Genomic DNA, 13843 nt, shown 5'->3' on the forward strand with positions numbered 1-13843 from the left:
TTGTAGCAGCCATTCTGATTCTCCTGGTCTTCAGAAACACAAAGATATGAGGTACAGCACTAAATACAAACATAAAGACTTTATTGAATGCTGCTCAATTCCCCAAAGATCTTTCATTACAAAATTTTTCCACACAACTGCAATTTAAGAGATTGGAATGGTACTCTGATAAAAGATGTGAAAAAATACTTGATCAAGTAAACAGACAAGACTTCTATTGTCAACTTTCCACCTTTAAAAAAACAGACTGCATTTTCTTTTAAGAAAACAAGGAGTAATTTCTTGACATTCTTCCCTCCTTACTTAAAAAAAAAATATATAGTATTGCCAATTTTGGTCTCATTCTTCAGTCCATGAGATGCTAATGCAGAAACATCCAAGATGAATCTCTCTTGGAGACTGCACCACTCTGGAGGTTCCTTGGGCTGATGAGGAGCATCATTGATGGGCTCTCCAGAGGAAGCTCCATCCTCAGCTGTAGCAGGAGGAAATCCCTAATAGCCCAGGACCCAAGAGGCAGCAGGAATGGGGTAGAGGCCCTGGCCACCCCACCTGTTGCAGCTGATTCTCTCCCTACCCTGCCTCCTTTCTGATGGGAGCATTGTGTAAATGTAACTCTGAATCCAATCAGGAATTCAAGGACAGCTCTGTATCTGAGTTCCTTTCAGAGCTGTCAGGGGCATGTACTGAATAGCTCAAGTTACTGGGAACGTACCTTGGTTTTAGTTGAGAAAATACAGCACAACTAGAAGCCTTTTCTATCATCTTAACCAAAGTATGCAGCAATGTGAAAAGCACATATAAAACAAGGAAAAATGTGTACGTAGCAAACTATACCACCTATGTGCAACACAATCAAAAATTCAAGTCATAATTCTCACCACTCCCGTAATTATTTCACTCGTTAAGGATGAAAATTCAGTTCTATGAAACAGTGGAAGTGACAGTATATCAATAATTAGACAAATTTACAATATGGTGTGGTAATGACATCACTTAACTGCTGTATTTAAATTCAAATCTTTACATTTGCCAGAGAAAAAAATTGGCTGTTTCTATTATACTGATGAGGTTTCTTTTGCAAATCCTTATATATTTCAAAAGGGTACAAAAAAAGAATGTCTGCCGAGTAGAGGTGGTCATTTCTTTTATTTGGCACTTGTATTGTGTGCATTGAGCACATTGTGAGTGCTGTTCTGCTTTTCTGCCATCGCCTTCTTAAGCTTTAACTCCTCCAACCTTCTCCACAACTCTTCACGTTCCAATTCTTTCTTTTTCTCTCTGAAGGAAAGAGTGAAAGATCAAGTTCAGATGTGTTTTAAGCACAGTCTGGAGACACAGTGACTTAACTGTGACTTGCATCTACTAAGTCCACTTTAAAGTTTTTCTGCAAAGCTATTTTTAGAGGCAATTACAGTTTCCTCAGTTAAAAAGAGAGCATAACAAATAAGTAATGGTGAGTGGTGAAACTGTACCTTTGCTCCAGCAAATGCAGACAGTTGCTGCAGGGTGGCTTTGCACAGCTGGCTGCTGTTTTAAGGAGGTTTTTTATCACATGCACACAAATTAAGGGACTGAGAATCTTTGTGGGGGAGGAACACAGCTACCACAAGGAGGCTTGGCAGTGGTCTCAGCTGGCCAAGGGTCCCCTGTGCCCTGCTTCCCTGAATCCAACAGTGCTGCTTAGTAGGTTAGTAGGGTAAGCACTGGTTCTGCTGAGCTATGAAGAGTTCTCCAGCTCCATTCCCTTCAGACACCTGAGGCAGCACAGCCAGCAGCAGCTGAGACCCATTTCACCACCCAGGAGCGAGCACATCCCCTGCCCAGGCAGGAGGGGAGCTGGGGCCCTCCTGTCCCCTCCCTGGGCTCAGCTCCCCCAGGGCACTGCCTCACTCACAGAACACCCAGCACCAAGCAGCTCCACCACAGAGCCCCAACAAGAGCAAAGCAACAGCCACAATTACAGCCTGGACATATTCCTCAGTGGGAGCTTGGGAAAAGGCTCAGCACCTTTGCCTTTCTGCTTTGTATGAGCTTGTGAGTTCATCAAAGAGCTTGCCATTCATCTCCATCAGGGTTTTCAGCACGTTGTACACCAGTGCCACAATGGTTCTGAAACAGAAGGAGCACAGCCATAAGATTCACCAAGTGACAAAAGTAACTTCAGAAAACAAGCATTTGATTTCTTTTTGGGATTTCAAGCTTCTTATTTAAGATACGACTGTAAGGTCAGGGAGTTTCTGAAACAAAATCCTCTCAATTTAGTTAATTTACAGAGGAAATTATAGTATAGTTAAACATTTTTTGAAATGGCTATTTAATCTTAAATTCCTGACTTCTGTAATTGCACAGGATATAATTATTCATGCTGTGGCTGTACTTTAAAGCCATTCAATTATGTGAACCTTTAATAAACCAAGTTTTAACAACAACTCTGTAACATTTGAGCAATGAAATATGAGAGTCTAGAAAAATAAAACTTCTGGCTTGCAGCCTCAAGAAGGCAGCAGACAAACCACAGCTTAGTGTGGTTTAGCACAGCAAAGCTCTCCTAGCAGTGTTTTTGGGCAGCAGGAGTCTTGCTAGAGAACTAGAATCAAGAACATCAGAAAATGGATTTGAGTACCTCAGTTTTCTTAAGAAACTCACCAGCTTGAGGAAGACTGTCTGTGTGTTACATGGCTGCCTGTATTCCTGCACTACCTTTCTTTTTGTCAAAGAATTCACATTTCAATAAACCATCTTAAACATTGTCTTATCTCCTTTAAGCCTACTCATCGTTATACAAAGAAATAAAAAACCAATAAAATCAAGTATTAAAATGCCTGTCATTAAGTTTAATCACTAAGCAAAAAGCAGGTAAACTGTCTTTTCTGTCTTCTCCTTCACTAGCACTGACTGCAAAGCTGCAGCCCTGTGACCTTGAAAAAGGAGTAAAAAAAAAAAAAAACCCTAAGGAAATAACCAAAGAACCAGGGTTGCCTTTTCAGTGCACTCTGTCCATCATGGACTAGGAAATCTCCCAGCCGTTCATGAGAGCCTTGTGCTCATTCCATTCAAAATGCACAGCATCCTTGGCCTCTTTATACACTTATTTTTTTAATTTTTTTTTTTTTTTTTTGTACCCTGGCTTTCATGTGGTTTGAGGTCAAAAGTTTATTTAAGGTTTTGGTTTTTTGAGAGGAAAAGTTGGATTTTGAGCAAGAAGTTGAGTCCCTATCAGACAACCAGATGGATAAAAGCATTTTGCTACCCTTCAAAACAGATCAGAATCAAAGGATTAGACTTTCTTCCCCAAACTTCCTTGTCCTCAAGTAGGCAATTATCTTGTGTCTTCTATTTCCTTCATACAGGGCAACTTCTGCCTGCAGACAGGGAAAGAAGGACATCCTCCAAATTTGCTGAGGTCCCAAATACACTGATGGTCCAAGGACTATTCCCCAAAGTTTATATTCAGTCTCAGCTGCTATGTTTGCAGCTAGACACAACATCTAGATAAACCCAGAATAATTGCACAGCCTCCAAGGCTTAAAACAGGACTTGTGTTTTACTGCAGGGCTGTGGGAGGCTCCTGCTCACCCTGGCTTTTGCCTGTACAAGCTTTATATTCTCCATACTAACTTGCAACTTAGTTCAGGGTGCTGGCACCAGCAAGCTTTGCTTTTCAGTATTTCAATACCATTACTGCTTCTTTCAAACACAGGAATACCAATATTTAACTCTATAAATATAAAGTGAAGAGGTCACTTATTTCTCAGCCCTACCATCCTTTACAAGGGTTGCTATTCTCTGATAGGATCTTTTCCTCTTCCTATCTCACTGATTAACAATAAATACTTATGAAGACACAGACAGCTGTATTCATCTGAAGTATTCAAGGACAGCAAAGCACAAACAGAAGCAACCCTTGGAAATGGTTTTGGCCTAAGCAGCATTAATTTGCATTTTGAACTAACATGAAGGATCAGATGTGATTACAATATAAAGATCATCATCCAATTTCCTCACACACTTCCAATAAATTTCAGGTCTCCATCATAACAGTGCAGAACAGTGAAAGAACAACACAGATTTAAGTAAAAATGAAGTCACATTTACAAGCTCCCAATGCAAACCTGAAACAGGGGACAATTTATTTATGGTGCTACAGATAAAGTGAAATGTTACATACGGATTCCAGTGTTCTTTGGAGATCTTGTACAAACTGCCAAACATAATTGGGAGAATTTTATCAATGTTCTCCTCAATCAGGCTAAGAATATATTCATTATTCCAGAAGTACAAAGCTCTTTCTGCAACCTGAAACACAAAGTTAAAAGTTCATAACAACCATAAAATAAGTTACCAAGAGGTTTGATTGGGGTTTTTTTAATACTTATTTTATTTACCTGAAAATGTGAACTTGACACACTCTTGGATATTTGCTTAAATAAAGGCTCTTCTATTTTTTTGAATTGTGTTGGTTCTATAACATCTAAGATTTCTTCAATTTCACCTAAAAACATTACCTGTTTGTTTAGAAAGGAAAAAAGGATGAGAATGTCATCATTGTAAACAGAAGCACACAAAATACAGCTTATACACTAGCCATGAATCCTGCAGAGAACACTGTTTGTCATTACAAGGCATTTAGACATTCACAGGGGTTTTTTGCAGCCTAAAAGAAGTCAATCATCACTCTCAGCTAACATGTTACAGCTCTCCTCTTGGACTTCTGTTGTGTAAATACTGAATACTTCACCAAACTGCTTCTGCAGAAAATGGGATTTTACAGTTACAAAATAAAAAAAATTAGGGCATCTTATTTCAAGAATGGTTGCAGAGATTATCAGAGATCACCAAAGTAGCTTTTGAAGTGATAAGCAGTTAATTCCCATATAAAATTGCAACCAGCACAATTTTGTGTAGCTGGCACAGAAAAACTTATCACCACTTGCAGAAAAAAAGACATTGTTAAGAGACCCACTTAAAGAGTTGTTGGGGATGGAATCTGGTGGGATAAATCAAACTCCTCGTTTTCAAACTCATTTTTAACTACATAGAAGAAACCAGAGTGTGCCACATGACAAAGGTGAGTGCCTCAAGGAGCTTCAAGAACTGCAAGTTTTCTGCAAGATCTCTTGAAGAGCACAGCAGAGAGGTTTGTCAATGTGCCCCACGAGATTTTACACCCCAGCAGACACCAGAAATGAGACAAAACCAACCTCTTTCTGACTGCACGTTTTTGGCCAAAATTTGAGCAATCCTCTGATTACCTGTATGAAAAATACAAACATGTTAAAGCAGGACAAGTTTCTACTACATACTAGATAAGAAAAAAAAGTACTGGTTTGCTTTTCCTTATCCAGAGGTTCAATGAAAACTGAATGAATGTAATTTAAATGTCTGTCTTGTTTAGGTTATCAGAATAACTCAGGCCCCTATTGCTTTGTGTGCCTGTGATTATCCATCCACACTCTGCCCCCATCCCAGTACTCAGATGAACTGACACAATGCTGATCACATCAAAGCATCACAAAGTGAAGTTAAACTCCCTGTAGCTAAATCTCACAGAATATTTTTTTGTCTTCTACTCATCCATACTTTGGGGAGCACCTGCCTTGGCATCAAAGGTTTGAAGCCTGAGATGAAACAATAAATGCTGACAGGGTTCTAGAGAGGAGCCATGGCCCCCAACTCTTCCTTTTCTCTGCTACAGTTTGACAGGTTAGACTGGAAACTAAAGTAAGAAAGATGTGAACTTACAGAGAAAATGTATTCTAGTATCTGCATTTGAAACTACCTTACACAAGACTGGAAAAACAAAACCTTTGGGAAAATTAATTGGAAAGTACAGCCCCCAAGAGGAATGGAGGGAATACAGCAAAGAAAGGCTGGAGGCATTTTTCCTAGAAATAAACATCTCGCATGGCATCTAAATTACAAAATGAATTCTGGCTTTAAAAAGGGAAAAAAAAGCTGTGACTATATTCCAGAAGAAGAAACATTCTCAGAGCTTTATAAACTTTCATTCTGAAGAAAGGACTTCTACTTTTTATGATACAACAGCACCTAACCGATCATATCCAAAGGGAAAACTTACTCAATTATTTAAATACTTTCCATATTTGCTTTTTGCCATGTTGATTTTTTCTTCCTTCAGCTTTCTAGCTGGCTGCTTATTAACAACTACATGGACTATCAAAAGTGGCTTTCCAGAGAAAAAACTTAGTAAGACTAAAGTGCACTTCCCAGCACAAATTACTGCAAGAATTTTTAAATATATTTTGCTAGAGAAGAGACCCATATTCCCAACTTTAGATAAAGAAATAACATGTTCTGAGTATAACAGTGCACACCTCAAAAAGATACCTATTCCTTGCTCCTCCCTGGAGTATCAGTTTCCAGCTTGACTGTGCCTTTGTATTAAAAAGCTGATGCCTGCACATTTATGTTCATGGATTGCTGCTTTTACTACACAAGATCAATATTCCTCCCTCAGCTACAGGATTCCCGTGAAGTGGGTTACAACTGTAGGCACCTGCTGGAAAACTTAACTGAGGTACAAGGACTGCACATTTAGCCTGATTTCTTCCATGGAAAGGCCATTGCACTCAGCAGGGTTAGGTAACAAACTCCTCTTGTCAGCTCTGCAAACATCAGGACTGACCTGAGGCAGACTACCATAGCTACAAGAGCTTGGATTCAATGTCCTCCAAATTGACCCTGAGTGACAACCCCTGCCAGAAAAATAACAGTAAGGTATGTGTGAAGACAGCCTTCTGATGGAGTTCTCAAAATATTACTTGACCTAAAGCCAAGAAAAATTTCCAATGCTATCTCATCAGTTGACTCAAATTTTAACATTTACTTTTCAAGCATTTCAGGAAGTTTCTTAGAGCTTCACTTCTTATCTTACTAACTTTAATTCCTTTATGAAACAACTTTTACTACACACCAGAGTAACACCCAAGGCAGTGACTCTGCAGTGAGTTCTTGTGTCTTCTTCAGCCTGAATTCACCTTTAAGTGATTAAGAAGCAACCACAGGTGTATAGAGCACAGTCCAGATGAGCCTCAGAACTGCTCTGTGGCAGTGCTCCAAAGCCCTGCCTTCTTCACAGCAGTTTGGGCTGGGATCCTGCACCACACTTCTGTAAACTTGTGTCAGGAAGTTCTGACCTTGTCACGTTGTCACTTCATTCACTCTTGCAGGTTTTTATGTAACACAAGACATTTTCTGCTCACATGCCAGCTTTAACTGACAAAAATGCCTGGGTTGTTTCCTCACTTGGCTTAAGGAATACAGGTTACACAATTCCCTTCTCCTCTCCCTGTCCCACAGAGTAAGCTTATTGACCAGTGTGGCTGAGAACATTGAAGCACAGGGGGAAAAAGATGCTTCAAGCACACAAGGCAAATCCATAGGCACCCTCCACCAGCTACAGAACATGACCAGTATGCTCAGCTGAAATGGCTGTGCAGAAAACAAGCTTCCTGAAAGGGCACTCAGTGAAGATCAATGTTATTTTCCCAAAGCTGTTTATCTTTTTTTTTTTTTTAAGAAGAAAATTTAGGTCTTGCATAAGCTCTTCATTTTTCTGTCACAAAAGGGGTAAAGTCTTTAAATACCAACACAGCCCTAATGGAGATATTCCTGATTGTCCAACAAAACCCAGTTCTTTTCTAGCTGGCCTGCCATCACTCTGTGTCCTCATGAGCTGCTGCAGTGCCCTGAGCCTCTGCTCTTCATGCCAAAGCCTGTGCACAAACCCTTTCTTAGCTGAGCTGTCAATATGTATCAGGGCAGACTCAGCCTGGCAAAAGCCACAGATGCCTGAAGCACCCGAGTTTTGGCTGCCAAGAGGCACCCCAGGAACTGAAGAGGGCAGACACAAACACCACATTTGTAATCTCAGAGTTCTTTCTGTCTAAATGAAGTGTTGTTATTCTTTTCAACTTTTATTTCGGGATTGTTTATTCCCTAAAACATCTCAATTTCACACACTGGCTAAGCACAAGCAATCTGTACCAAAACCATTGAAATTCTAGTTTTTTATGAGGAGAGAATGCATTCATGACATGCTTTCTAATTTGGGGTAGTTTGGTTGATACCAGAAGTTCAAATTTATGGTTAAATCTGTGCTCTATCTTGGCCACAGGTTAAGAGATAAGTGTCCTTTCAAACTTGGAATTTTCTTAACTATTCTAGATTTCATTTCTACTCCCCAAAAACTTCCTACCTCTCCATCTTTCATCAGGATAACGCAGCACTGCTGCACAATTCAACAGGTTACACTGCAATATTTAATTGATATTAGAAATAGAAGGATATCCAACTGAAGAACACTTACAGGCTCTGTTAAAGTTGTATCTTTTTCCAGGAACTGCACAACACAATAGGCCAGCTGGAATGTAAGTCATATGGTTATTTAGTTCAAGCAGACACTGTTTGGACATTGCAGCACTACTAAATATCACAACTTCTAATGGAAGCACTTCAGATCATTGGGAGGGGAACCCAACCCAAGACACCCCTACACAGCCATTTCTCATTAGTCCAAACTAAACAAAACAGCAATTAAAGCAGCAAGATATACAGGCCTGCTCCATCTTAAAAAAACTTCCTGCATACTAAAAATAATCTTTTCAACCCAGAAAATTATTTTTAAGCTTGGCAGATATTTCCTTAACTCAGATCCCACATCCAAACAGATTTTTCTTAACATCAACCCCTGTATTAACAATGCAAAGCTGTCACTTTCAAACATCTATACTGGGGTAAAAAAGGCCACACTTCCAGTAAAAACCAAGCTGTGACACAGGTTTGACTGAGCACACATTGCACATTGCTCAGGTGACACCTAGAGCACACAACATTCAGGGGTAAGATTACAAGTGAAAGAATTTGAACATATTCCAAGGCCACAGGAGATGAGGCAGCTGCTGCCCAGCTGAGTGTCCTGTCCCAGTGCAGCATGGCCAGCAAGTGCCTGGGGAAAGGTGGAAGGAGTGGGGAAGCACAATGGAACTAAGGCACCAGCACTGCTCTCCCAGCCTCTCCTGGCTTTTGTGTGGGGCCTGCTCAGGCCAAGGATATTTAATGTTATATAATTACTTAGAGTTTAGTTACTGAGCACACAGTTGAGTAATTAACCATGCAGAAACCACACAATAATGCTACTACTGAACTAGTTACAATCTTTCTTAGATTCCATTAAGACTGATTTTAAAAAGTCACAGTATTTCACAATATAAAGCAAAGACAAATATTATGTAATAGGCATTACATTTCAATAGTCAGGATGCTTGAACTTAAGCATCACCTTTCTTTTTTTTTTTTTTATTATGCCAAAGCAGGTAATTACAATGCTGTAATTGCAACAGGTCTAATTCATTTCTTTTGCCCTTAGGCTACTGATGCATTTGTATAGACTCAAAAAATAATAAATGTCACACATTAATCTCAGAATTATATGTGTATATTCAGTACAGTAATGCTTTTCTGTTCAAAGACACAAAGACCCAAGCTTCGTTCATCTTTAAGGCTTTAACTTTTAAGGGTAGGCTCTACTTTACTCAGCAACAAAGCAGCCAGGCCACTTGGGATTGCAAAGCAGATTTAGCACTGGCTTAGCCCTTTGGGATAAAGTGAAACACACAGTGCTGTGTGTGCACCTGGCACCAGTGCTTTATGAAGGGACAGAAGAGTGGCCTGGTCAGCAGGAAAAATGTGACTTTCAGGTACAGCTGAATTGATAGGGCACTTTCAGTAGCCATGAACTGGATTAGATGTATCCCAGAAAAAAAGGGGCAGCTTGCTGCACTGATCTGTCAGTGAGAACACCTTTGGAGGTTTCATTTCACTGACTCATTTCATGGAGCAGCAAGGCAATAAACCACAAAGACGAGAGTGATTTGCTTAATTTAAAACTTCACAGGAGAATTAGGAATTGAGTGAGCTCTTCACTTGATCCTGTTGGTAGACTCCACAGTCACAATGATTCCACTTAAATTAGAAACCCATTTTCTTGTATCTTCAGTCTGTATGGAGCTGTATTAGCGAGCTAAGTTAAAAAGCAAGTTTTAATTAGCCACGGCAGAATTACTTCCAAGTTTGCATCAATCATATTCAATACTTGTAGTGCCATATGTCTGGAGAGGATACAGATTATTCCTCAAATGAAATGCTGAATGTCTGTGGCAAGTATAAGAATCAAAGTCAGCTGAAGAACTGCAGCATTCTGACACCGTGTCATGGATCTACATAATTCCTGCCTCATCCACAGAGCTACTGTGCATTTCTGCTATCTATAAATGGCAACAACATTCTCCCTCCCACCTCATCACTGGTGCAGCTTTAGAAAGAAAAAAACACTTCTGAAATAAATACCTGGCCACACCCAAGGTTCCTTTTACACACAGCATTTAAATTACATAAAGGAAATGACAACAGCACAAGGCCCTGGGATTAAATGAAGCTTGAAGTGTGACAAGACTACAAGCAAAAAAGCTTCCAACTTCAGTTGATACATCTTTGACTCACTGGTACATTCTTTCACTTGTAATATATGCCAAATATCATCTCAAAATTAACATTTAGATAGAAGATCGGGAAGACATTTTCTAAAAGTGACTGAATTTGCAAATATTTTGGAATATTGATATTATAACACATAGTGCTTTAAATTTCATTAGTTTCAAATGCAAATACAAAAACCCCACCATTCTTAAAAATAAGCAAAAGCTTACCTGTGCATGAAACAAAGCTAATCCCTTTGCAGTATGCATGGGAATCAGAACTTTCATAAGGAACTGTTTGTGTTCTGCTTTCAGTGGCAGTGCAAAACCATTGATAATACTGAAAACATGAATAAGCAGGATTTATTTTTATTAAAAAAATAAATTTTTTCCTAGCAAGTCAAGAATTTATTTAAGTTCAACTGAAACTCCATTTCTGATTCAGTTTTTAAACCTGATTATTTTGAAGCCATACAATAGCTCAACATGTGCACAATCTTTGAAATGTCAGTGTAATGAGAGTTTAGACTCTTGGTAAGGAATACCAGAGAACCACACTAGAAGCTAAATATTACCCATTAGATGAGCTGAAGTATTTTTATCATCCATTAAATAAAATCATCTGCAGTAAGTCCTGCTGTCTAATTGCAAAGCTTAGACAGATGAATCAGGAAGCTGATCCATTTCACCCATCACTAGCAAGGTGCAGAGAAAAAAATACTATACAATTTTAACAGTGCTCTTTAAGCACTTGTTTTGAGATTGTTGAACAACCTTTCCCTTCAAAAACAAAGTTTAAAAGTTGTCTCACTGATTCAGTCCTCTTCTATTTAATTGATGAGCTACAGACAAGACAAAAGTCCTTCAGGAAAAGGTTAGTTTCTCTTGCCCCTTACATTTTAGGCAAATCTGAGAAAATAATGGGATCCCCATCACTTGATTTTTCATGAAAATTTGTTTCACAATAGCTTCACCATATTTGTATTTTTAGTTAGACCAATAATATAATTTTTTACTGTGAAATGTGTGACAGTTTTGAAAAGACAGTAAAAAAACTACCAGAGAAAAACTTCAGAGTTAAATTGAAGTTAGTGAAATAACATTCAAAAAAAAAAAGGTAACTAAAAAACCCTAGCACTTCCAAGGCTTTCCTGAATAGAACTGAAGGAAAACCAGCCTGCTGAAGATTAAAACATCTTATTCAGCACAAGGGCAAAAGTTAACATTCATTTTCTGAATCAAAGAACAAGTCATCTATCAGGCAGAAGATAAGCAAGAGTAGATAGGTCTGACAAACAAGGACCCTTGAGAAACATTTTTTGCCTGTCACCTTTAAAACTTGCACAGAAAAAAAAGAGTAATTTATTCTATGTCCTAATTTGATATTCATGTGGTAACCCAGACAGTATCAGATTATCACTGACTGCACTTCATCACTCATTACTGTAATAATTCTCTTCCCCCCCTCCATTCCCAAAGCAGAAAAGCTGAAGCAAACATTCACAATAATGTTTTATATTTTTCTGTGTGAAATCAAACTTACCTTCCTAATATCTCAAGAAGTTCAGCAACACCATTGAAGTGCTCTGTTTCATATATAAACCTGTTACCAAAAAAGACAACCATCAAAATTTGCCACAGAGGCTCAGAGATTCCAAAGAAATAACTTTTACTAAGCTTCAAATATTTGAAAGCAAGATCACAGACCAAACACAGGTCTTTCATTTCAAGAACAAATCACTGCAGACCCAGACTGTGAAGGCAAGATAAAATATTCCTCAACCTAGCCACACACAAACACAGCATACCTGAGGAAAATGTTGTTTATCTGTTTCCTGATGAATGCTCTTAAACCGAGGAATTTTCCATAAATTCTGTGAAGAACTGTCTTTAGGAAATCACGTTCTCGTGGGTCTTCACTGTCAAAGAGCTCCAACAACTTTAAAAATAAAATTGAAATGTATTATTTTTGAAAGATTTAAAGCTTTGTTTTGTTACTACCTGATTTGAATTTTATCTTTAATTTACGGGTTTATATTAGGAAAAAAAAATAGAATCAGTTTAACTGGACATTTTGTTTAGATGTCAATAGTAGATTTTCAAAATTATATTTTTAACAAAGGTGATTTTTTCTAATAAAGTCATCAACTTCAATTCTTTCCTGTGTTCAACAGACACCAAAGTCATTCCAGTAACTATTATACTATCAAAATAAAAATGCAACTGCAAACATGAGATTATCAAGCTGTAGGTAGGTGGTTTACACTTGTTATTTAAGAAACCTGAATTAATCAAATCCACATCCTCTATTCACAATTTTGTAATTAAAATCCTTTACTGCTTATCTCAAAACTTGTGTATTGATGGCCAAGCAAAAGCATTCCTATACAAGAAATTTTACAATTAAGGAGGGGGCCATAGAATAAGCACAAGGTATGTAATCACTAACCAATTCCCCACTAATACAGACTAAATGCTGCAAGAAGCTAACAAAACTTTCCACAAACTTCTTCCTTGTACAAAGTCTTCCAAGATACAGAAAAGCCCGTGCTCACTCAAAGACATTAAAAAAATACTCCAATCATGTTACAGACCATAATTTTTGTTGGCTTTTTTAGCCCTGCAGGGCCACGTTAGCTGCCTTGAGCAAGTCAGTGACAGCTCAAGCAGTCCCCAGAGTCTCCTGCTCAGGTCTGAGCTTAGGTATGTCTGTACCAAGCAGCACAAGGGACTGGAAACAGCTGCTCAGGAACTTGGTTCAGGCTCATTTCAATTTTATATTTAGCAGGAATTTCTCAGGGTCACCACTCCACGTTTTTTCCCATATATAGCTGGCTGTTGGTTGCATTGTCTCTATCTTGTACTCTAGAGAAAGATCAAGTGAAATGTCAGGAACAAACTCTGCAATGCTGCTCTCAAGGACCACAGGTCAATTTGTAAAGTGGACACCCATAGCAAATAGCTCACCAGCAGCCTCAGGCTTAAATTTTGTGTGTAAGTTGAATAAAACTGAGAAGAAAACACATGTACAAGAACAGCAGAAGCAATTAAGAGGAAATTAAATTAAGGTAGGGAGGGAAAGCACGCATCTTGTGGTTATACTCTTCCCTGCTGTATTGTGATGGCCTGCCAGCACCCACTCCTCAGATACTGAGCAAACAAGTATTTTGACAAAATATGGCAAACAAACATTTCAACAGAGTGAAAAATTCCCCATTGAATTCACCTTGAACCAAAAATTGTTATTGCATTTTACACTGTAATTCCCTAAGAAGTCATTTAATATGAAATCTCACTTCATTTCCTTGCTCATAGTTGCTTTGCATGGTAAAGCATGACTTTCC

At 38.6% G+C, this 13843-nt stretch overlaps 1 protein-coding gene across 1 annotated transcript in view; it reads right to left on the reverse strand.

Annotated features, from left to right (window-relative positions):
* Positions 1 to 64: 64 nt before the first annotated feature.
* The window catches only part of PPP2R5A (protein phosphatase 2 regulatory subunit B'alpha), a 42441-nt gene continuing 28662 nt past the window's right edge, over positions 65 to 13843 (reverse strand). Inside the window, exons 5-13 of the mRNA XM_009096418.4 lie at positions 12308 to 12438; positions 12043 to 12102; positions 10731 to 10839; positions 8333 to 8386; positions 5205 to 5255; positions 4389 to 4508; positions 4172 to 4299; positions 2011 to 2112; positions 65 to 1281 (exon numbers count right to left, since the gene is read on the reverse strand). Coding sequence (XP_009094666.1) covers positions 1149 to 1281; positions 2011 to 2112; positions 4172 to 4299; positions 4389 to 4508; positions 5205 to 5255; positions 8333 to 8386; positions 10731 to 10839; positions 12043 to 12102; positions 12308 to 12438 — 888 coding nt within the window. The 3' untranslated portion in view covers positions 65 to 1148. The remainder of the gene's footprint in view (positions 1282 to 2010; positions 2113 to 4171; positions 4300 to 4388; positions 4509 to 5204; positions 5256 to 8332; positions 8387 to 10730; positions 10840 to 12042; positions 12103 to 12307; positions 12439 to 13843) is intronic.

The sequence above is a fragment of the Serinus canaria genome, chromosome 3, assembly GCF_022539315.1.
Source record: "Serinus canaria isolate serCan28SL12 chromosome 3, serCan2020, whole genome shotgun sequence".
In the NCBI taxonomy this organism is placed as follows: Eukaryota; Metazoa; Chordata; class Aves; order Passeriformes; family Fringillidae; genus Serinus; species Serinus canaria.